The sequence below is a fragment of the Nicotiana sylvestris genome, chromosome 10 (assembly GCF_000393655.2).
Source record: "Nicotiana sylvestris chromosome 10, ASM39365v2, whole genome shotgun sequence".
Taxonomy (NCBI): Eukaryota; Viridiplantae; Streptophyta; class Magnoliopsida; order Solanales; family Solanaceae; genus Nicotiana; species Nicotiana sylvestris.
The window spans coordinates 146042583-146065610 of NC_091066.1; the positions used below are offsets into that span (position 1 = coordinate 146042583).

Here is a 23028-nt window from a genome sequence, read left to right on the forward strand (position 1 = left end):
AAGAAAATCTTAAGGTTCCTCCTCATCAGATGTCTTGGTGACTGACTCTAGGAGGAGAAGCAAAAATCAGGGTTCTCAAAATAGAGAACATAATAGAAGCAAATCCAGAAGCAGACTTAAAGATATTGAGTGATATTATTGCGGGAGGAAAGGGCACACAAAGAAGTTCTATCGGATTTTGAAAAAGGAGAATAGAGACAAGGAAGAACAAAAAGAAGATGGCAATCGTGTGGCCACCGTCACTACAGAAGATCTTGTTACTGTCCTTAATGCGGATCTGATAAATATTACTTGTGATGAGTCAAGCTGGGTTGTGGACAGTGGTGCCGCATCTCATATGACATCAAGGAAGGAATTTTTCTCATCATATACTCAGGGTGACTTTGGAAATTTGAGTATAGGCAATGAGACTGTATCATAGGGTTGCTGGTGTTGGAACGATTTATTTGGAAACTATTTAAACAATGTAAAGCATGAACCTGATGTTTGTTTGCACTTGATCTCTGTTGGTGTTTTGGATGATGAGGGATATGTCAGTACTAATGGTGCTGGAAAATGGAAGCTCACCAAGGGTTCCATGATTGTGGCTCATGGGGAAAGCGACGTGGTCTATACTAGACTACGACCTCTACCTGTGTTGATATGGTGAATGTCGTTGAGAGCCATAACTCTTCAATGTTATGGCATAAGAGGATAAACCACATTAGCGAGAAAGGACTAAATATTTTGGCCAAGAAGAAATTGTTGTCAAATTTTGAAAGTGCAAAATTAGAAAAATGTGAGCACTGCTTGGCTGGAAAACAAAAAAGAGTTTCCTTCCAGTCTCATCCTCCTTCAAGAAAAACACCGTTGCTTGAGTTGGTGCATTCAGATTTATGTGGTCCAATGAAGACAAGGACTTTGGGTGGTGCACTTTATTTTGCTACCTTTATTGATGACTGCTCAAGGAAACTTTGGGTCTACATCTTGAAGACTAAAGGCCAAGTGTTGGGGTGTCTTTAAGCAGTTTCAGGTTTCAGTTGAAAGAGAAACTGGAAAGAAGCTGAAGTGTATTCGTACTGATAACGGTAATGAATATTGTGGACCATTTGACAAATACTGCAAGCAACAGGGTATCAGACACCAGAAGACTCCTCCCAAGACTCCTCAGCTTAATGGTCTAGCAAAAAGGATGAATAGGACCTTGATGGAAAGAGTCAGATGTTTGCTTTCTGAAGCAAAGTTGTCGAATTCCTTTTGGGGTGAGGCTTTGTTGACCGTCGCACATGTTATTAATCTATCCCCTGCGGTTTCATTGCAAAGTGATGTTCCAAACAGAGTTTGGTATGGAAAGGATGATTTCTATGACCACTTGAAAGTGTTTGGTTGCAAAGCTTTTGTACATGTACCTAAAGATGAGAGGTCAAAATTAACTGCCAGACAAGACAGTGCATCTTCATTAGTTATGGCCTTGATGAGTTTGGTTACAGGCTATATGATCCAATTGAGAAGAAGGTCATGAGAAGTTGTGATGTTATCTTCGTGGAGGATCAAACCATTAAAGATATTAACAAAGCGGAGAAGCTAAAATCTCCAAGTTCTGAAGGTTTAGTTAATCTTGATCAAATACGGATGACGTTGGTGGGATCAATGATGATGGTGATGCCTAGAACCATATTCCAGATCAGCATATTGATGGTGATGGTGATAACAATGCTAATGCTGATGAGGTAAATGCTCCTACTCATGAAGTTGTGGACGAGCTAGATATTCCACTCAGGAGGTCTTCTAGACCTCGTACTCCTTCCTCCCATTATTCACCTAATGAGTATGTATTACTCATTGATAGGGGAGAAACTGAATATTATGCGGAGGCCATAGAAGATGAGCATATGGATCAATGGATTGAAGCCATGCAAGATGAGATGAAATCTCTGCATGAGAACCATACTTATGAGTTGGTGAAATTGCCTAAGGGCATGAAAGCTTTGAAGAACAAGCGGGTGTTCAAAGTTGAAGCTGAAGAACATACTTTGAAGCCCAGATACAAAGCTAGATTGGTTGTCAAGGGATTTGGTCAAAGGAAGGGTATTGACTTTGATGAAATATTTTCTCCTGCCGTGAAAATGTCCTCCATTCGGACAATTCATGGTTTAACTGCCAGTCTTGATTTGGAGATTGAGCAGATGGATATGAAGACTGCTTTTCTTCACGGTTACTTAGAAGAGGAGATGTATATGGAACAACCTGAGGGCTTCAATGCAAAAGGTAAAGAAAATCTTGTATGCAAACTTAAGAAGAGTCTATATGGATTGAAGAAAGCTCCCAGACAGTGGTACAAGAAGTTTGAGTCTGTTATAGGGGAGCAAGGCTACAAAAGGACTTCTTCAGATCACTGTGTGTTTGTACAAAGATTTTCTGATGATGATTTTATCATCCTCTTGCTATATATAGATGATATGTTGATTGTGGGCAGGAATGCTTCCAAGATTGACGAGTTGAAGAAACAATTGAATAAGTCTTTTGCAATGAAAGACTTGGGTCATGCTAAGTAGATTTTGGGCATGAGAATTACTCGTTCGAGTAACGAAAGAAAGCTTTACTTGTCATAGGAGAAGTACATAGAACGTGTATTGGAGCGCTTCAATATGAAAAGTGCTAAGTTGGTTCGCACACCCCTTCCTAGTCATCTGAAGTTGAGTAAGAAGATGTGTTCTACAACAATGGAGGAAAAAGAGAGAATGGACAAGATTCCTTACTCCTCTGCTGTTAGAAGTTTGATGTATGTAATGTTATGCACTCGACCAGATATTGCTCATGCAGTCGGTGTTGTTAGCAGATTTCTCGAAAATCTAGGAAAAGAGCATTGGGAAGTTGTAAAGTGGATACTCAGGTATCTAAGAGGAAGCTCACATGAATACTTATGTTTTGGAGGATCAAATCCAATTCTGAAGGGCTACAGATTCTGATAGGGCAGGTGACCTTGATAACAGAAAATCCACTACTGGATATTTGTTTACTTTTCCAGGGGGAGCTATATCATGGCAGTCGAAGTTGCGAAAGTGTGTCGCACTATCTACAACTGAAGCAGAGTATATTGCGGCTACTGAAGCTGGCAAAGAGATGATATGACTCAAGAGATTTCTTCAAGAACTTGGATTGCGACAAATGGAGTATGTTGTCTATTGCGATAATCAGAGAGCAATAGACCTGAGCAAAAACTCCATGTACCATGTGAGAACTAAACACATCGATGTCAGATATCATTGGATTCATGAGCAAGTGGAGAACGAATCACTTCAAGTCAAAAATATTCACACGAGTGAAAATCCTACAGATTTGTTGACCAAGGTAGTACCAAGAGACAAGTTCGAACTTTGCAAAGAACTTGTCAGTATGCGCTCAATCTAGAATCTCCGGTGTTACCTCCTTCAGGTGAATGGGACTGGAGAGGAATATTTGTGGGGTCCATCCCATAAATTAAGGAAGACTTTTCTTCCTTTGTTAGTTTTTCAAAGTTGGCAGTAACTTTTTCTTCTGCATTGTCAAAAAGGGTAGGCTGTAGAAGAAAAATGTCAAGTGTTAGGTGAGGTTTTGCCTATAAAAGGAGAGCTTCGGCTCTCATTTCTACACACCAAAAACCTCAGACAATACATCTGAGTGAGGGAGAGAGCAAGGTATCCCATAGACTATAAGAAAATAGTTTGTGAAGAAAAATAGAGTGTGAGAGATATTATAGTGAGGTGGAAAAAGCAAAAGAGTACTTTTTCCTTTTGAGGGTGTAATGGTCTTAGGAGTATTTATACTCGTTACAACAGTGTAAAATTCCTTGCTATAGTGATATCAGTCGCTCTTCTTGGCCGTGGTTTTCCCTTTATTCAGAGAGGTTTCCACGTAAAATCTTGGTGTTATTTTTGCTGCATTTTTATTCTTGCTGATTTAACCATAACTTAGTGGTCCGCACTTATCACTGATACTGTGAATATTATTTTAAGGGTTTATTCCCAACACACCTCATTAAAATGGTAAAAATAGCACGGTATAGCCAATTTTCGGACTGGTCATTCAAAAATAGCCTGCGTTTACCAAGTCAATGAAAAATAGCCATTATTTTGCTGCAACAGAGACCGGTCCAGCATAATATACTGGAGTTCAGTGCACATGTGTATGAACTCCAGCATATTATGCTGGACCGATATACTTTGCTGGCTCCAATATAATATACTGGAGACTGGAGCACCGGTACTCCAAACTCCAGTATATTATGCTGGACCGGTATACTTGCTGGAACTCCAGTATATTATGCTGGAGTTCTAGTGTACTTATGCTGGAACTCCATCATATTATGCTGGAGTTCCAGCATACTTATCCTGGAACTCCAGTATACTTATCCTGGAACTCCAGCATAATACACTGGCGTATTTTTCAGGTTTTGAACTGTGTTTTCGCTCAAATTTATCTTTACATGAAAAGTGGCTAAATTTCAATTACTTTTGAAACTGGGTTATTTTTGAATTTCTCCCATTAAAACGCCGATGCCACGTAGGGTTGATCATCCACATTGGATAGCCCTAACAGATGGAGTGGTGTATCCAACTCATTAAAAGTGTTGATGCCATATAGGATTGGACTTCCACATTAGATAGCCCTAATGGATGAGGGAAATATATAAGCTACTTGAAGAGATGGATGACATGCCACGTGGTGTCTACCTCATTAAAATATCGATGTTATGTAAGATTACACTACCACATTTGATACCCCTAACAAATGAGGGGAATGTCCGAGCTACTTGGCTAACATTGGTGGTGTTTTGTACGAAAATATAACGGCAGGCGAAATTGATCATTTTCACATAGTAATGAGACAAATTTTACCATTTTCACTATAAAATAACTAGAGACATCGATCTGTATCTAGTTCAAAATTATAATACGAATTTATTGCTATTGTTTATCTAATTTATAGTGATGAACCCTTTCAAACAAGGATCCAATCCAAATGTGCTTCTCTCCTGGCTAGACTCCCCTCTGATATGGTAGTTTCACTCCCTCTCACGATTATTGCAGTTTTCTTTCCCTACAACAAATTTTATCTATATCCTCTATTTTACTGAGAAAAACAATAATACCACCAACTAATAACTTTTTTCATGAATTAGTGAGAATAAAACGGCGAAATGCTTACAAGAACTCCAAGATATACAAGCAAATATGATGGATGTAATAATAATGACACTGTATAATCACTCTCAAAATAATAGCCGAAAAAATGTATAATTTTTTGTATTATATATACATTTTGTATGTTATGTACAAAAAATATACAAATTTTATACATTTTTTCGGCTACCGAATATAAATAGTTTTTGGCGTGGGCTAAAAGTGATAATACCCCTATGATGTATGGATTCATAAATATTCAACGTCTTGTCCTATATTTGACAAAAAAGGAAGTGCAAAATGAGCATAGCAGTTAAAAATAAAGCAGAACTCTTACAAGTTAGCAGCCAAATGATTGTGAGATTTCAAGGTTACAACGTCCTCGACCAGCTATCAATAAGGGATCAATAAGGCTTTCTACATAGATTTCTGCAGCAAAGTATTCCTTATTTTCAATGGCCTCTAGTTGTCTGGTTGAACCATCATATATCATAATAACTGGGGGAAGCAAAAGTAAACTTTCACCCTTATTTGACTGGCAAAAAGGTATAGAAAAGATGGATGAAAAGAATATGAACTCCCCAAGATCTCGATGATGTTCGATGGTGAAAATCTTTGTCCAAGACACTTTAACTCCACAATCCTTGAGAATCCACACATCAGAATTAGTTACTTGACGACAAGGACAAAGCACAGAAAGATCACTTCCCACCACTCCCAGTGTCAAAGGATAACTGCTATCTTCGTAACTGGGAAGATCCAACCTTCTCCATGTCTCGTCTGCTAAATCAAGAGAAATGATGTTGCACATATTGAACGTATCAACATTAGCAGATAAAGCCCAATAAAGCTTCCTATTGGCAAATTTACCTGAAGAATTTACCAGAAAGTTTCCCTGAAACTTATCGATTGTTCTCCAAGAATCCATCCTCAAACTATAAACGTTGACCACAGTATCATATGTACCAGCATCATCAGAAATACACTGAATAACTACCACTTTATAATCGTCGTGTAACTCATCATATCCAAAGCCATATTTGCAATAGTAAGAGCAACCCTTCCTCGAATTAGCTCCAAATGCAGGCAATTTCTTGGACTTCCTAATTGTGGGATTCCATAAAACTGGCTCCTCTATCTTACTGTATAAACAAATCAGTCCATTGACAGAACCCACAGTCCAAGTATAAATAGTCGGGTTTTCCAAGGGAGAAGCCATGTCTAATAGCTCAGTGATTTGTTCTTTGTAAAACAAGGAAGGGAGAGAACGTAACTTGAAATTTCCTTCCGAGTCTTGAAATATACCCCTATGGGGGCTGCATTCTTTGTCATTCACTGTTAATTTCAGATGAGCGTTTACAAATTCAGGGCTAGAGATTAGTTGAAGCCATGATTTTGAAACGCACCTGAATTTCAACAGGAACTTCGAGGGCACCTTTAAGAGGATTTCGACGATGATTTCACGGGGAAGAACAGGGATTACGAAATCACTCATTGTAGTGCAACAAAGGAGGTTGGCCTGAAAATGAATCAAGAACTATTTTAATCTTTAAACAGTGACTCAGAGACATCTAAATATACAAAATAGTAGCCTAGTTCGATATTGTCGACTTTGTACATTGTAAACTATTTATCAAACTGCATTATCAAACCGCATAAACTATCCTAAAATCAAGACTTGCTGTACCCTTGCTCGTAACAAAAATGCATGTCATCTCACTATAGTGTTTCTTTTAACCAAAATGTCACACTTAACAACCACAAAAAGAAATCTGAGAGAAGAAATATTCAAACATCACAAAACAAAGTACAATATAGTTAAAACACAGGTTTAAGATACCAATTTAAATGACATAATTTTAGGAGTTTGAACACTCATACAGTGAATGGAGAACGCGGGACGTGGGCGCAGGGAGGCTAAACAAAAATGTATTATCTACACTAGGTAATTCTAGTTGAACTATGATACTAAAATCAAAACTCCATTTGCAAGGAAATACCGAAAATATTCTGAGCTTCAGAAAAGCAAGACCAGGACGACCAAAATTTAAACCCCAAAAATTCAATCAACACAAAGAAACTGAAGAAAGTTAACAGAAAATAGAAACTTACAGAGAAAGTGAAGAAAATATGAAGTAGAAGGGGAAAGGATTTCTTGTGATATTAGATAGTCATGGGTGAGAAGGTGAGTAATAAAAAAGGAAAAGAAACAAAAATAGAAACTTATAGAGAAAGGGAAACCGGAAACGGTTGATGGATTCTCTTTGTAATACTCCATCATATAGCCATGGTGGAGATCCCCAAGCAAAGTGGTGAAGAGGTCGATGTACCATAAATAATTAATTGAAAATAATAAAAGATGATATGAAAAAGATGTTCAAGATTTAGTTCCTTCTTCTCGATCTAATCCAACATCAGATTTTTTGGCTGTTTCCAACTTTGGATCCTTCCAAGAATCTGGCAAAGGCTCTGGATTCTCTTTTTACACCAAAGGTATAAAGGAAAGAAAACTCTTCCAGATCAGAAAAGGAGAATGAAAACTCTTTTTATTATTTATTTTGAGACGTAACTTGAAACTACAATGTACTAATGTAGTAGGAAGCTGTCCATGCTCTTTCCATACTCCTTAGAGAAGCAACATGAATACAACGTTTTCAGTTGGATAGCCCTCAGAAGCTTATGTTCCATCTGACCCCTAATCATCTCATATAAAATAATCTGTCATCATAGCATCTTTATAATGTTACCAAGCCACCCGCTTGTGAGAAATGAGAATGCATCCTTCAAGATAGACCCATCACACCACATCCTATAACCCATTACCAACAACGTAATCAATATAGTAACCCTGCTAAAACACTGCTCTTCAATAAGCAAACAAAGGAGTGAGGAAATTTAAGGAGTGTTGGCGAAAGTCATGGGAGATCAGGATTCATATCTTAATAGAGGAAAAAAAAACTAGTGAATTTCTTTCCATTTTTCTAAGCCTTGGTGGGCAGAGTAAACCGGTACTTGTGTTAGTAAGAGGTAGCAGGTACAGCGGAATAGTCAAGGTGCGTGCAAGCATGACTCGCACTTCACCACCTATATATATGTATGTGTGTGTATATGTATGTATATATAAAAGAGGTTGACTTCAACAATGATATATTTCCTCCAATAGAAAAATATCTCTTCCAACCATTTAGCATATCAATTTCAAATAGGATTTCAAAAGTGAACACCTACACCAACAGATTCACGCCATGTATGGATGTTGTGTACCTCGCAAGCTCTAAGTTGTGTATACAAACATAACCCTGATATAGTGTCAAGCCATACTAATATTCAGTATGTATTTACTGACTAATATTCTGAGGATAATAGAACTACAAATATTTGCAGGTCTATTCAGAAAGAAGTATAAATAACGAGAAAACTGATCTGCTTGTTCACAATAATAAATATGATATTATTACTGATTATCTAATTTATAATAATAGAACCTTTTCAAACAGGAACAATTCCAAGTCTATTTCTCTCCTGGATTCTCTCTAACATGACAGTCTCACTCTCTATCATGATTATTGCAGCTTTCATTCCTAAATCTTGCTTTCTTGTTCCAACCTTTCGTGCTTTCATCTCTGTTTTTGTCAGAGTGACATAACATTCGTCCACAAATTCACAGAGAGATTGTCACGAAGAGATAATTAAGAGCAAGATGCAGGGAAAAAAATGGGTTTGGGGGGGGGGGGTGTATTACATGATAACCGTGGCGACAATACATCCATATGTTATCACACTTGGCAACACAACCATAATTTTGCTGAAGCTTTTGCAATGCAACATGGGATTTATAGAAATGGGTTTGGGAGGAAAATGGTGGAATCAGACTTTGGAAATTCATCCAATTGATAAAGGAACCACAAAGCTCCACGAAATGTGAAAAGAGCATAATGCACATAAAGAGCTTGCTGCCCCTTGTGAGGCTCTATATGGTCGACCTCCCCCATTACATTTGCCATATCTACCTGGTGAGCCTGCTTCAGCAGAGGTCGACAACACTTTGTTACAAAGGGAGTTGAAGTTGCAACTACTTAAACATCACTTGCATAGGGCTCAATTGAGGATGAAACAACAGGCTGACTCTCACAGGACTGACAGGAGCTTTTCAGTAGGAGACTGGGTATACCTTAAGATACAGACTATAAGCAGTCTACCTTGTCTTCTCAACCATTCCACAAATTGGCTGCCAAATATTATGGTCCATTTCAGATACTCAAGCGAGTTGGACCTGTTGCCTATACATTGCTATTTCCACCATCAGTAAAGATTCATCCTACAGTCCATGTATCTCTCTTAAAGAAGTGCCATGCAGTCCCTGATCAGATTGCATACCCTCCTACTATTGACATTGCTAACCCCCATTGTCCTAATCCTGAAGCTATTCTACAAAGGCATATGGTGAAGAAGGGAAATAAAGCTGTTGGCCAAGTACTAGTCAAATGGTCTGGACTGTCAGCAGATCATGCCACATGGGAATACTTCAATGTTCTTAAGACCAGGTTTCCTCATTTTGATCCTTGAGGTCAAGGATCTTTTGCAGATGGGAGTATTGATACGCAAATTGTAAGCTGAAGAAGCTATGGAAGCCACGTCAGCAGAAGTCGTTAGAGTTAGTTACAAAACAGTTAAGAGTTAGTTAGAATAGGTAGTTGAATTCAACAGACTGAGCTGTAATTTTCAATCCCAATCGAGTAGTATAAATAATTGTACTGAGTTCATTACATCAATAAGAAAGTATTACAACTTCCTATTTTAATTCTTCTTCTTCCAATCTTCTTCTCCTCCATTTCTGGGCCTGTAGATCTCCTGTGCAGCTGTTGAATTCTCGAATTACATTCCTGAATTTAAGTGTAGTTAACAATTCTGTTAACATTACATGCCAAGGTTCTCGATCTCACCACAAGCACCAATTCTCAAAACAACATAACATCACATTTGGGGGGCTTGATCAGAAGAATTAAGAACCCTAAGGAAATTTATTTTGCATATAAAGCATGAGTTCAGGCCTTAAATTGCAATCTTAGCGGCAAACCAATAGTCTTATCAAATAGCCAATTTGCTATAAATGGAACTGTCTAATCTCCAACAAGGGTGGGTAGATTATGGGGAGAGAGGTTGATGTAATTTATCTAGACAAAGGCCATAATTCTAGTGTTTCACTTTTTCCCCTCCCCTGGCATTCTTTAGGTTATCATTTTTCAAATTTTATTCTGGTTTAACACATACATGATCCTCTCAAGACTAAACGCACACGAAGGTGACAGGAATTAGAAATGATTTGACAAAGAATCTTGTCCTTGTGATTTCTTGATACTATAGGTAAAGAAGGAATTTTTTTTTTTGATAATGTAGATGAATAAGCAATTAGAAGACACATTGGGCTCTGATTATGCTTCACATGACAAGCTTCACGGTGGTATTCATTCTATCGTTCAACATATATCCAGAAGAAAACAGAAAAGTTAATAAGTAATTTCAGGGAGTTTCATTTTCACTATTTAAAGAAGCTAATGGACTTGCAGCCTCCTTATCGAAATACAACCATAACCTAGAGGAGAGGGAGGAATACCACACCTCAGCAGCCAACGACACGTCAGGGGTCATCTCACAGGAGACAAATCTGATATGGCAGCTTTTAGAACCAAAAAATCAGTGACTCTAATCTACATAACATACACCACAGTTGGAATCAGCCCTCTAATAGAACTTTTTTGCAAGCTTCATTGTTTAAAAGGAGGCAGTCCTCTTTACCTTCTGTATTTTTGTTTATTTACTTAATTTGATCAAACCTTGTGAATAGGATGAGTCCTGTACATATGAATTGCGAGAAAGAGTCATTTAGTATCCCCAATTCCCCTTTTGTGCATTTCCCTATAGTAAAGAATTGAGTTTTTTCAATTCTAACATAGGATATGAGGAGGTAAGGCATCACATCTCCGTCCTTCATATTTTTAAATTTTTATATTAATATACAGGGTAGGTATCAAATCCGAACCTAAATCACCACAAGGTGGAATTAACCAACAAAAAAGATGTAGAGAAAATACCAAAACCAGATATTATTTCAGAACCTAGCACTAATAATCCAATGATTCACGCAAAGGCCTCAATCATCTTGTGTCCACTCTGCCTAGAGCAAAACATGCCTTTAAAATGTTGTTCAAGACAACAATTTTTATCTATATCCTCTATCTTACATTGGAACAATATACCGTCACCTAATAACATTTTTGTTTCATGAAATAGCCACAGAATAAAAAGGATAAATGTTTACAAGAACTGCAAGCTATACAATATAATATATGGATTCACACCAATTCGAAGTCTTGTTCTATACTTGATTTGAAAAAAAGTGCAAAGAGCATAGCAGCTAGGATAAAGCAGAACTCTTATAAGTTATCAGCTACATGATTGTGAGATTTCATGATTACGACGTCCCTGGTCAGCTATCCATCAACAGGGGATCTGATAAATGGACTTTGGGCCTAACTCAACTCCAAAGGCTAGCTTATGAATGAGGATTGCCCAAGACCATAGAAGAAGACCAAGGACCTCAAATCCCTCCGATGTGGGACAACTCAACAGGATCAACAAGGGTTTCTACACAGATTTCTGCATGTTGACATCCCCTAAGTCCAGTGACTTCCACTTTTCTGGTGGAACCATCCTTTGGGTTGTATATCATGATTGTTGGGGGAAGCAATAGTGAGATTTCCCCATTATTTGGCTGGCAAAAATATGTAGAGAAAGAAAAAATGGATGAAGTGAACATATATTCCCCAATATATTGAGGATATTTGATGGTGAACATCTTTGTCCAAGATGCATTAACTCCACAATCCTTCATCATCCACACATCAGAAGTAGTTCCTTCACGACAAATACAAAGCAACGCAAGATCACTTCCCATCCCTCCCAGCATCAAACGAGAATTGGCTTCTCCATAATTAGGAAGCTCCAACTTGCCCCATGTCTCATCTGTTAAATCAAGAGTTATGAGGTTGCAAACATTGAGCTCATCAACATCAGCAGTTGAAGCCCAATAAATCTTCCCATTGACATATTTGCCTAAATAATCTCTCGGAAAGTAACCCGGAAAGTTATTGACTCTTCTCCAAGAATCAGTCCTCAAACTGTAAATGTTGACCACAGTACCAAATGAACCACCATCATCAGAAGTACCGCAAATAATTACTACTTTATAATCGTCATGTAACTCATCATATCCAAAACCATGTCTGTAATAAGAGGAGTCCTCATTTGAACATCTAACTTACGCAATTTCTTGGACTTCCTAATTGTTGGATTCCATATAAATGCCTCCTTAAAGTCAATCAAAAAACAAATCAGTCCATTGGCAGAACCCACAATCCAACGAGGGGTTTTTTTCACGGGAGAATCAATGTCAAATACCTGAGCCCTAGTTCCTTTTTGAAACAAGGAAGGGAGACAACATACCTTGAATTTGCTTTTGAAGTGTTCAAATATAACCCTATGGCTGCTGAATGCTTTGTCATTAGCTGCTAATTTCATATGGGTTTTCACAAAATAAGGGCTAGAGATTAGTTGAAGCCATGACTTTGAAACGCACTTGAATTTAAACAAGGGTTTTGGACGCAGCTTTAAGAGGATCTCCGTGATGAGTTCTACAGGAAGAACAGGGATTACAGAAGCACCCATTGTAGTTGAAGAGAGGTAAGTTTGATTGAGAGAATTTAGTGTAAAAATTAAAATGGCTTATATAGTTGGACAATACTTTTATTTCGAGAAAAGCCCAAAATAGTGCCCCTACACCATCTCCAACCTTGCCCCCATCCTTGTAACGGGGAAATTTAGCTTCAATCCTTCCCTATTTTTGTTCCCAAAATAGGGATGAATAGTGTTCACTCAAATATGGGGTACACTATTCATCTCCCAATTACTATTCATCAATTTATTATTATTATTTTATTATTTAATATTTTAATTTATCTCTTTATATATACCTAATTATATTTATGTAATATCTTTATAATATTAATATTATATCTTAACTTTGGTATATAATTTTGATAAATTAATTTTCGTGCATTTATTTTTATGTAAAATTATAAGTTAATTTTATTATAAGTTAATTGTACAAATATATAATTATCTCAAAAAATGAATGGTGCAAATATAAAATATTATATGTTGTTAAAATTGAAAGGTGCAAATATAAAAAAGGAAAAATTTCATATTAAAACAACTGAGCTGTCTTCTTTTCAACTTTATAGCCCATATTTCAATGTATAATTGAATAGCCCAAAAATTAGAGGCCCATATCCGAAAAAGGGCGTTATTTTCGTTTTTGGGGAGTAATAAACAGGATTTTCTTTGTTTCAGCTGGATTTTCTCTGATTCTTTCCAATCTTCTTCCCCAAATACTACAAAAACGAGATCTTGCGATCAATGCAGCTCCAAACACCCTAGAATTTCGTTTTCATCTCGAATTTCTTCAATTTTTTTGCTACAAATCAGCGCAATTCTCATTTTTTGCTGCAATTTTGATTTCAATTTTTTGTTCGATGGAGCTTTTTCCAGTTTACGTTCTTCATAGTGGTGAATGGGAAGAAAACAAGTTTATCAATTTCGTCAGCGATTGTGTAATAATCGAGTCGACATTCAACTACAACAATTTAGTTGCAGCTATTTCGAAACAGATTAGGATCGATAGTGAGTTAAACACAATAGAGATTAACTTTCTCCCAAATGATGGTTTGCAACCGATTCTGATATATAATGATACATGTGTAAATGTGTATATCGAATTAAAGAAGAAAAACTTGAATTTCATTGAATATCCCTTGTTTGTGACAGTGAAAGAGATTTATGATAATCGTTTGGTTGCTACAAGTTCCAGTTGTTTGGTTGATACAAGTTCAAGTTATTTGTTTGTTACAAGTTCCAATTCTACAGATGTATCCACAATTGATAGCATTGAGATTATGCCTGATATTGATTGATTGAAAACACGAAACTTAGTGAAAACACGGGTGTAATAGATAATTTGTTGAACGAATTTGTTGAGGAGGATCAAGTTTATAAAGATAAAGAGACAGTTATGAATGTGATGAAGAACTTGGCCGTACGCGAGAGGTTCCAATTCAAGGTGAAGAGATCTAGTGCAACAAGACACGTCATTAATTGTATATTCTGTTATATATATGTATAAATATGTATAAATTAGTATATATTTGTATATAGGCATTAAAATTAGTATATATGTAGTTATGTTTTTGTATACAAGTGTATTTAGAAGTTGAATGATCTTTAATCCTAGGTATCACCTTATGTGTGTGGATGACAATTGTGCTTGGAGTTTCAAATCTTCTGCCGTTTTCAAGGCAAACATATTCAAAGTGAGAAGTTACAATAATAATCACGCATGCGGCTATGGTGAAAGATACTTAACACAACGTCAAGCTACTTCGGGTGTAATTGCTAGTATAGTCAAGGATAAGTTTGTTAATCCAAAAAACATTTACACCGCAAATGATATAATAGAGGACATACAAAAGCAACACGGGATTGAAGTGAGCTACATGAAAGCATGGAGAGCTAAAGAGATAGCAATGACAATGATAAGAGGGAGTCCGAGTGATTCATATAAGGAGTTGCCGAAGTATTTTTATATGTTGGAGCAAACAAATCCAGGAACGGTTACAAAGTTGCACAAATTAGAAGATGGATGCTTTCTTTATACATATGTTTCGCTATATGCATCTTTCAAGGGCTGAGAACATTGCAGACCGATAATGGTTGTTGACGGAAGTTTCCTTAAAGCAGCATATAAGGGTGCCATCTTGACTGCTTGCACACAGGATGGAGCTGATGAGTTGACTGCATCTACCTTGTTTCTGCAGTTTGTATAATATTGTAGTTTCATGTATAAAAGTGTATAGGATTTCACAGCTGTTGTTTTTATAAAATTTGCAGTTGGTATAAAGTTGTATAATTGTGTATAACTGTGTATAAGATTTGTATAATTGTCTGAATCCTAATATCTATTTTATATAAACAGGAAAAATCCTTCCACTTGCATATGCAATTGTAGATTCAAAGAATAACAAATCTTGGGAATGGTTCTTTGTCCAGATAAAGGGTACTTTTGGAGTTAGGGAAGGGATGTGTATAGTTTCAGATAGAAATGAAAGCATCTTCAATGCCACAAAAGTTGTGTACCCAGAAGTACCACATTGTATTTGCATGTTTCACGTATGGCAGAATGTAAAGCGCACATTCAAGAAACATCACAAACAATTGAAGGATATCTTCTTTGCTTTGGCTAGAGCTTGCACAATAGAGAAGTTTGAGTACCATATGACAGAGATGTGCAAAATTGATCCGAGGGTGCAGCCTTACTTGTTCGAAGTTGGCTATGAAAGGTGGTCTAGGGCATATTCCAAAGTGAAAAGGTCAATGGTAATGATTTCTAATATTGCAAAGTCAATTAATGCAGCTAACAAGGATGCTAGAGAGTTACCAGTAATGCGATTGCTGGAGTACATGACAAATTTGCTACAATAGTGGAACAACAAAAACAGAAAAAGTGCAATGGAGATATTTACAGAGCTTGGTGAAAAGTATGACAAACTCCTTCGAGAAAATCTGATTGCATCGGAGCAAATAACGGTAAAATCAATCAAATATAATAATGCTTGGCACTGCTGACTTGCATTTTACTGCTTGTATAAGTATGTATAACTCTGTATATTAATGTATAATGTTCTTTAACTTTTTTTAAAAAAAAACTTTTGCAGGTGAGCCCTGCTACGGAGCAGTTATATACTGTGTTTGAAGGGGTAAAGCGAAACATAGTGTGCCTTGAAGAGGGAACATGCAGTTGCGAAAAATTTCAAATGGATGAACTTCCATGTCCGCATGCTTGGGCGGTTTTGAAGAACCAGCAGCTGAAACCTGGACAATATTGCTCTTTTTACTACAAGAAGGATAAACTCCTTAGAACTTATGAATTTCCAGTGAATCCGATGCCAGATGAGAGTTTATGGGTAATCCCAATAGAGGTGATGGAAGATGTGGTCCTACCACCTAAAGGGAGAAGGAAAGCAGGAAGACCAAGAAAGGAAAGACTCAGACATGCTTCAGAAAAAGAGTTTAAGAGGGCGTTTTCATGTTCTGTGTGTGGACAAGGTGGTCACAATAAAAAAACATGTAAAAATCGACCAAAATAAATAGTTGGAAACATAACACTTCTTATTACAGTTGTTGTCATGTTGAGTAGTTAAGTTTCACAAACAATAGAGTTATAAATGTTGAGTAGTTAAGTTTCACAAGCAATTAAGTATTGAAGGGTGAAGGGGCAGATTCACTATTCGTTAAGCTTTTGAACTGGAAACATCTGATTTGTCCATTATTTAAAGCCAAAAAATTTCAAAATTTCCTGAAATTATTCCATAGGTGCAGATAATTTTTGCTATTCCTCATCAAGTGCGTGTGTATTTGTAAGTTTGTCATGCCATATGTTGAATTGTCCATCGCTGGTAACTGGGAAATGGGAGATTTGGTCTCCTTATATGATCTTGAATAATTATAGCTAGCTTTTGAGGTTTCTTTAGGCCAAGACACATTCTCTTATGAAAATATTCATTAAAATGTAATTCATTCACAGCCACAACGTGTAACGACTACCACAAATTACACAAAAATAAAAACATCTATAATATCCTTTAAGGTTATCTCACAAGTAGCAGAATAGTACTTAGACAAAACTATGCAACAACTCCTAATACATAGAAAAACTACAGTAAAATGGAAAAAACAGAACTACTTTCTCGGTCGTCCCCTCCTCCTCTTCCTGAAAAGTCTCCCTGTGATTTCATCACCACTAATTGCATCGGACTGCTATTTTTCCCTTCCATAATCCCATAACAGAGATCTCCACTTGGTGCGAAGTGTCTCAATGTCAAAATTATCTTTTCGAATTTTCTTACCAAGGATGAAATACTCAGCAAAGCCAGCAACAAAAGCACCACAATCACTGTAATTAAAAGAAACAAATCAGATTCAAATAGGTACACTAATAGTAAAATAGTAAAACAATTGAGATTAACCTACCATTTGATCTAGTGGGGCACATTATTAACCAGATTAATCTGCAAAGCATCAGAATGGGATTTATCGGTATATGCACCATTGTTCTAATTAATGCCCTTCTTCTCGACATAAAAATCAGAACTCTTCAAGAAGTAAGGTATCAGAATTGCATAAGGTAATGCAACATCCAAAGCAAGTCTATCATTAATAGCTCCACGGTTAGAGTCATAGATGTGGATGCACCTATCTATGAACGTAAACAACCCCAAAACCCAATGGCCCAATTTTGCTCTTTCGTGCTTCACATAGATAGGGAATAAGACGTGGTCAACAGTGTGCCACGGTACATTAGCATCACAATAATATCTTCTAATGTACTCTTCTATCTCATGCCTTTCAGGAATCACTAAAGGATCTTCATTTACTTTGAAATCTTTATACAGGGAGTTGATTTTGTTACCAAAGGCAAAGTCTTTTGTAGTAAACCGCATGGCAACACTCGGCCCATATTTTCCCCTCTTCCTCAAATAATAAAAGAGGACATCCAAGTGTTGAGACAAGAAATAAAACAGAACAACTATCACTACTAGATTTTTTAAATATAAAAATTTATACACTATTATGCAGAGATATACATATTTATACAAGGTTATATAATCTTATACAATCTTATACAATATTATATTGTGATTATACAAAGCTATGTATACACTATGGGGGTCTCAAATAATAAAGATATGCAACAAATAAAAAAAGGCATTAGAACAGAAATTGATTAAATACCGTGTCAATCAAAGGTCGACCACAATATGCAAGTGAGTGAAACCAATCCTTCGTGGTCACATGACACGAGCCAAAAGTAAAAGCTTCTGCAAGCTTATTTACTTCATCGGGATATATATTTTTGCCACTTCAAATCACAAAAAATAAAAAGTAATCAGAACTACATTCATTGACAAGTATAAAATCAGAACATGAAAGATTAAAGAAAGTGAAGATACCTTCGCCTCGTATCCATCCCATAATCAACAAATGCGCAAAACTCTTTAGCCAATGGCGACAATGGATCAAAATCATCAATTTCGATTGTGAAAGGATGCTTGATATAAAAAATAAGCTTGTGCGCCGATCCTGATGCTCCCGAATCAAAAACTGGCAAATATGGAGATTTGGCATATTTTCCTGGTATTTTTTGTCGAACTGACTGTTCAGGAGAAATGTAATCATCTTCTACGTCTATGATGGATTATTTGTGAAGCACAATTTGGGACATCTGTAGCGCAGCTAAATCTTCATCGCCAATGTCATCCCAAAATGTGCCACCCTTGACATCACCTGTTGCCCCTTAGACAGAGAAAATAAATAATAAAAAACTTTAAAAATGATGAAAAGAAAAATCAGACAAAAAAAGATAAAATGCAGAACAAATACCATGATCAACACCATCAGTAACTCCCTCGTCAGCTAGCACGTTATCTTGATTCACTTTATTGACAAAGTCAGCAACAACATCATATTGATAGCCATCAAATTCGCCGAGACCAGATGTATTGTCATCAGACATGCGCTGAGGAATCTAATAAAAAACAATAGAAAGAGAAGGCATGTTGAGTGATGATTCAGAGAATGCATAACTGTTGAGTGATTTGGTTTTATCAGTAAATAATTACCTTATAATCAGTAACATCCTCCCTCGTTTGCTTGTTTTCCTTCATATTCAGAAAACTGAACACTTTTTCAAAGGAAGAAACTACATAATTGCTGAGTGTCGTCACTATATCAGTCAACTACAAAAAAAAAGAAGCAAATCAACAACCATGTTTATAACCAAAAAACCATGTATATACAAAAAGTACTGATAAACTATAGAAAAGCTAAAGGTCCAGTACCTTTCAACAAGCACTCCTCAACTTCTCAACTTCAGCATTCAACAGATCAATGCGCACCAAAGGATTATAACTCGGGTTAGGCTGTCGATCCATATTCTGAGGAAAAGGTCATTTAGACTGTTGTTCCGTATTCTGAGGATAAGGTTGTTTAGACTGTTGCTCCATATTCTGAGAACAAGGTGGAGATGCAGTGACAGAAACATTAGTGTGAAAGGCAGGCACCACAGGCACCTCCCCTAATGCAACATCATCGGCATTAACTTCAAAAAACGTGTCGATGTTCAGAGTTGACATCTCTTTATGAGTAGGGGAAATATTCCTATAGTTCAACTACAAGAAGAAAAACTGGATTACAATAGTAGAAAAAGGAAATTGTGACATATTCATAAATATACATACAGAAAAACTGAAATCATATATGAAGAAGTAGTATGGTACAAAATGTTTACCTTGTCGATACTACACATGATCACCCCGCCAGTTAAATTCGTATATGTTGGAGTTTCAGTCACTTTCCAATTAAGAATGCGTGGCACATTTGTGCCAACGCGAACAGCTAGATGCTTGTCAACCATAGAGCAACACTCAAAAACCCATATTTGTAATGCAAGTGGCAAACCTCCAAGCCTATACATTGTCAAATAGTCACATTGTCTATCCCTCATTGTCCTTAAAATATCTTCAAATGACTTTTTTCCCCAAACATACATCTGATATTGACCACTTTCAATGATATTAAAATTATCTTTGTTGATACCAGGATTATTGGCATCTGAGAATATGAAATGATGGACAAACACCATCAAGGCCATCTTGAACACATCTTCGTCCGACTTCCAGTCCTTTTTCTTGAAGCGATCAAGAAGTTGCCCCCTCGTTATAACCTTTTTTCCATCTCCTGGAAAGTACTCTTTTAGCACCTTATTAACAACTGATTTGTCATAGAAAGTGGTGTCGTCTTCTACACACTTCAAACCAGTGATAACATCAAACTCTCCAATACCAAAATGCAGCAAACAACCATTAATTTTCACTCACAACTCCCTTTCATGTCCTGGGATGACTTCCCTCAATAATATACAATGAATAAGTTGATTTTGAATTTTAAATTGAGAGAGGTCCAAGAAGTACCCAAAAAAACTAGCACGGAACATTTGAAGCTACGTGTCAGTCAAACATTGCTTCAAAATGCTCACAATATCGGTTTCAGTATGGGAACTAATCCTGTTGTGAAAATGATCAACTGGTTGTATATAGAAGTCCCCAACCTTGCATATGGAAAAAATACCAAGAAATAGATCAGGAACAAAAACTATACTAAAAAGTTTTATAAAAATGTATAAATCAGTGTAGTAGTACTTGTATAAATATGTATAAACACCTGTATAACTTTGTATAAAATTGTATAAGCATGTATAATTTAATAGTAACACAGGGAATACCTTCAACTTAGCTTTTCTCTCATTCAATTTGCAGCGAATAGCAAACCTTTGTTCTTTCGATATGCAATCAAGACCACTCTCACCATCGTCCTTGATCTTTCTCCTTTACGGTTTAACATTGGGGCCTACATCATCTTCATTAACCAAATCAACTTTCAGCTTTTCTTTTGATTTTTCAGGTCTCCCACATTTCTTACTCCTTATTCTAACGATGTTAACCGGAGTAGGAGTATTACTTGTTTGTGAACGAGTCATTCGACTGCTCTCTTGTTGCAAGTTTTTTGTAGGAGCAGGAGACTCAAATCATCATTATCGGGAGCCTGGACATGCATATTCGCTTCAGAAGCAGGGGTTGAGAGCAAGTCCCTCGATGATTTAACTGGAGTGGGAGAATTCCTCGTTTGCGAACGAGTCATTCGACTGCCCTCTTGTTGCGAGTTTTTAGGAGGAGCAGGAGACTCAAAATCATTATCATCTGGTGCATGGACATTTACATTAGCTTCAGAATCAGGACTTGAGGGCAAGTCCCTCAATCATTTCGCATAATCGAACTTAACGCATTTTCCAGCAACCTTCATTTTGCTTTTAGAAGCAGGAATTTTTGAACGCATTGTCTACAATAAACCAAACAAACAAATCTTTAACAAAAGTGAAGATAACTGAAGGAAAACACAAAAATCAAAATGTAACAAAACTCAAAAGTGAACCAAAAACAAAGGCCATGAACACAAAGCAGAGGCTAATTTTCCCAACTTGTAACAAAACTCAAAAAATAAAAAATTCTACCCTAAAATTCGAAATAACAAAGCATGCAAACTGAACAAGTTTAAGCCTAGAACTGAGATAGAAGGAACACAAAATCAAACGAAAAACACAACAACATTGTAAGAAAATAGGCATAATCAGAAAAGCAAAAAAAAAAACTAAAAATAAAATAAAATTCAAAACCAAAACTATGGTAAAAGCATAAAATGAAACGAAAATTACCTGAAAATAAGATTGAAAGCTCGAAAAGTACTTGAACCCAACAATGGAGGTCGGTTATGGTCGGCTCTGAGAAAGCGTGAGGAAGAGAAACAGAGAAATTGAAATTTAAAATATTAAAATCGTTGTTTTAAATTGTGGGCTACCGGGTGAAAACTAAATTTCATAACATATACAATCTAGGCTAAGCCAGGTAAGGGCTTCAAATATGGGCTATTTTCGAATGGGTTGTATGGCCTAAGTGATATGTGATGTAATTTCTTCTATAAAATATTAGACGTTGCTAAAATTGAGATGATTTGAAAGGTCCAACTCCAACAGTAGAAATGGCAGTAGATGAAAATCAACGATTTCAAGAATTTTTATCTCGACATAGAAGAATTAAGGACAAAGATGCTCATTTTGCATTTCGTAACGCATTAATAGATCATTTATGGGAGAATAATAGAGGTTGAAGTTGAATATTTATCTAGTATTTCGAATGAATTTTATCGTTATGTAATATGTTTTTAATTAATCTTATATCGCAATGATTTCACTTTTATTGAATTATTAGTTAATCTATAATAATTGCTTACAAATTATATTATTTAAAATTTTATGGAATTGTTTTAATTATGGAAATTACAAATTAATAAAAATTAATAAAAATAAAAGATGGAATTTGTTTAATGGAAATTAAAAAATAAAATTAAAATGAAAGATAATAATATAATATAGAAGAGAGAGAAAAATATAAAAACGTTTGGGAAAAAAATGGGGTAAAGGTTGGAGATGCCCTTAAACTAATATTACTGTCCGCACGGTGTCAAATATTTAAGTTATTTGGATTGCATATAAATAATCTTAAAATTTACACTTTCTTAGTAAATATAGATAACCATTGGATATTAACTACATAAAAAAAATTAACCATTTCTTCTATTTTTCTTTTTTGATACCATTCTTGCCGGTGTCATTGGATCCTAAAAATGGTCAGGAAACAAAATAATAACTCATATTTATGGCAAACCAATCAAATGTTGAGACGATGAATGACTCTTTGAATAAGACTTAACTCTTTTACTACTACTTGTACTCTTATTTCGTGTGTTAATATCTCTTAAAAAATATTTCTTTCTTAAAATTTCAGTTTCTAAAACATTATTTTTAAATAATAATTAGTTTTATAACTTAAATTCATCCCTCAAATATTAGGTGGAGCAGTAATAATACTTCAAGTATTCAAAACTAGTGCAATTAGGGGTGTTCAAAATTGATCCGAAACTGAAAATCGAACCGAAACCGAAATTTAGTGGCTTATTATTATCGGGTTAACGGTTTAATAGATGAGAAACTGATTGAAATTTTTTTATTAACGGTTTATTGATTTGGAGGCGGATTATTCAATTTTATATATATATTTCTGAATAATCCATCAAAGTCAACAAAGTTATCTACTCTATTACCAGG

General features: G+C 36.0%; 3 protein-coding genes and 1 long non-coding RNA gene across 4 annotated transcripts; 2 read left to right on the forward strand and 2 right to left on the reverse strand.

Annotated features, from left to right (window-relative positions):
• Positions 1-5481: 5481 nt before the first annotated feature.
• LOC104240050 (F-box protein CPR1-like) lies at positions 5482-6636 on the reverse strand. The gene is made up of 3 exons (XM_070159737.1): positions 6411-6636; positions 6126-6275; positions 5482-6011 (listed from the first exon to the last, which is right to left on the reverse strand). The coding sequence occupies exons 1-3, from the start codon at positions 6634-6636 to the stop codon at positions 5482-5484; spliced, it is 906 nt and encodes a 301-aa protein (XP_070015838.1).
• Positions 6637-9249: 2613 nt separating this feature from the next.
• LOC138880084 (uncharacterized) lies at positions 9250-9707 on the forward strand. Its single transcript, XM_070159738.1, has 2 exons — positions 9250-9306; positions 9396-9707. The coding sequence occupies exons 1-2, from the start codon at positions 9250-9252 to the stop codon at positions 9705-9707; spliced, it is 369 nt and encodes a 122-aa protein (XP_070015839.1).
• Positions 9708-11221: 1514 nt separating this feature from the next.
• On the reverse strand, positions 11222-12956 carry LOC104240049 (uncharacterized). Its single transcript, XR_011402973.1, has 2 exons — positions 12645-12956; positions 11222-12509 (listed from the first exon to the last, which is right to left on the reverse strand). It is a non-coding gene; the product is annotated as an uncharacterized lncRNA (long non-coding RNA).
• A 2805-nt stretch (positions 12957-15761) lies between these two features.
• Positions 15762-16755, forward strand: LOC138880085 (uncharacterized). Its single transcript, XM_070159739.1, has 3 exons — positions 15762-15839; positions 15968-16345; positions 16675-16755. The coding sequence occupies exons 1-3, from the start codon at positions 15762-15764 to the stop codon at positions 16753-16755; spliced, it is 537 nt and encodes a 178-aa protein (XP_070015840.1).
• The last annotated feature ends 6273 nt before the right edge of the window (positions 16756-23028 follow it).

Bases quoted from the DNA above. Each gene is read 5' to 3' on its own strand.
- LOC104240050 (XM_070159737.1), bottom strand. From the start codon at position 6,636: ATGAGTGATTTCGTAATCCCTGTTCTTCCCCGTGAAATCATCGTCGAA. The intron at 6,276-6,410 runs GTTCTCTCCCTT...ACAGTAAGATAG, and splicing joins GGAAGGAAATTTCAAGTTAC to AGGAGCCAGTTTTATGGAAT. The intron at 6,012-6,125 runs GTATTTCTGATG...TAAATTCTTCAG, and splicing joins TAAAGTGGTAGTTATTCAGT to GTAAATTTGCCAATAGGAAG.
- LOC138880084 (XM_070159738.1), top strand. From the start codon at position 9,250: ATGAAACAACAGGCTGACTCTCACAGGACTGACAGGAGCTTTTCAGTA. The intron at 9,307-9,395 runs GTATACCTTAAG...GGTCCATTTCAG, and splicing joins GCTTTTCAGTAGGAGACTGG to ATACTCAAGCGAGTTGGACC.
- LOC138880085 (XM_070159739.1), top strand. From the start codon at position 15,762: ATGGAGATATTTACAGAGCTTGGTGAAAAGTATGACAAACTCCTTCGA. The intron at 15,840-15,967 runs GTAAAATCAATC...AAACTTTTGCAG, and splicing joins TTGCATCGGAGCAAATAACG to GTGAGCCCTGCTACGGAGCA. The intron at 16,346-16,674 runs GTGTGTGGACAA...TGTATTTGTAAG, and splicing joins AGAGGGCGTTTTCATGTTCT to TTTGTCATGCCATATGTTGA.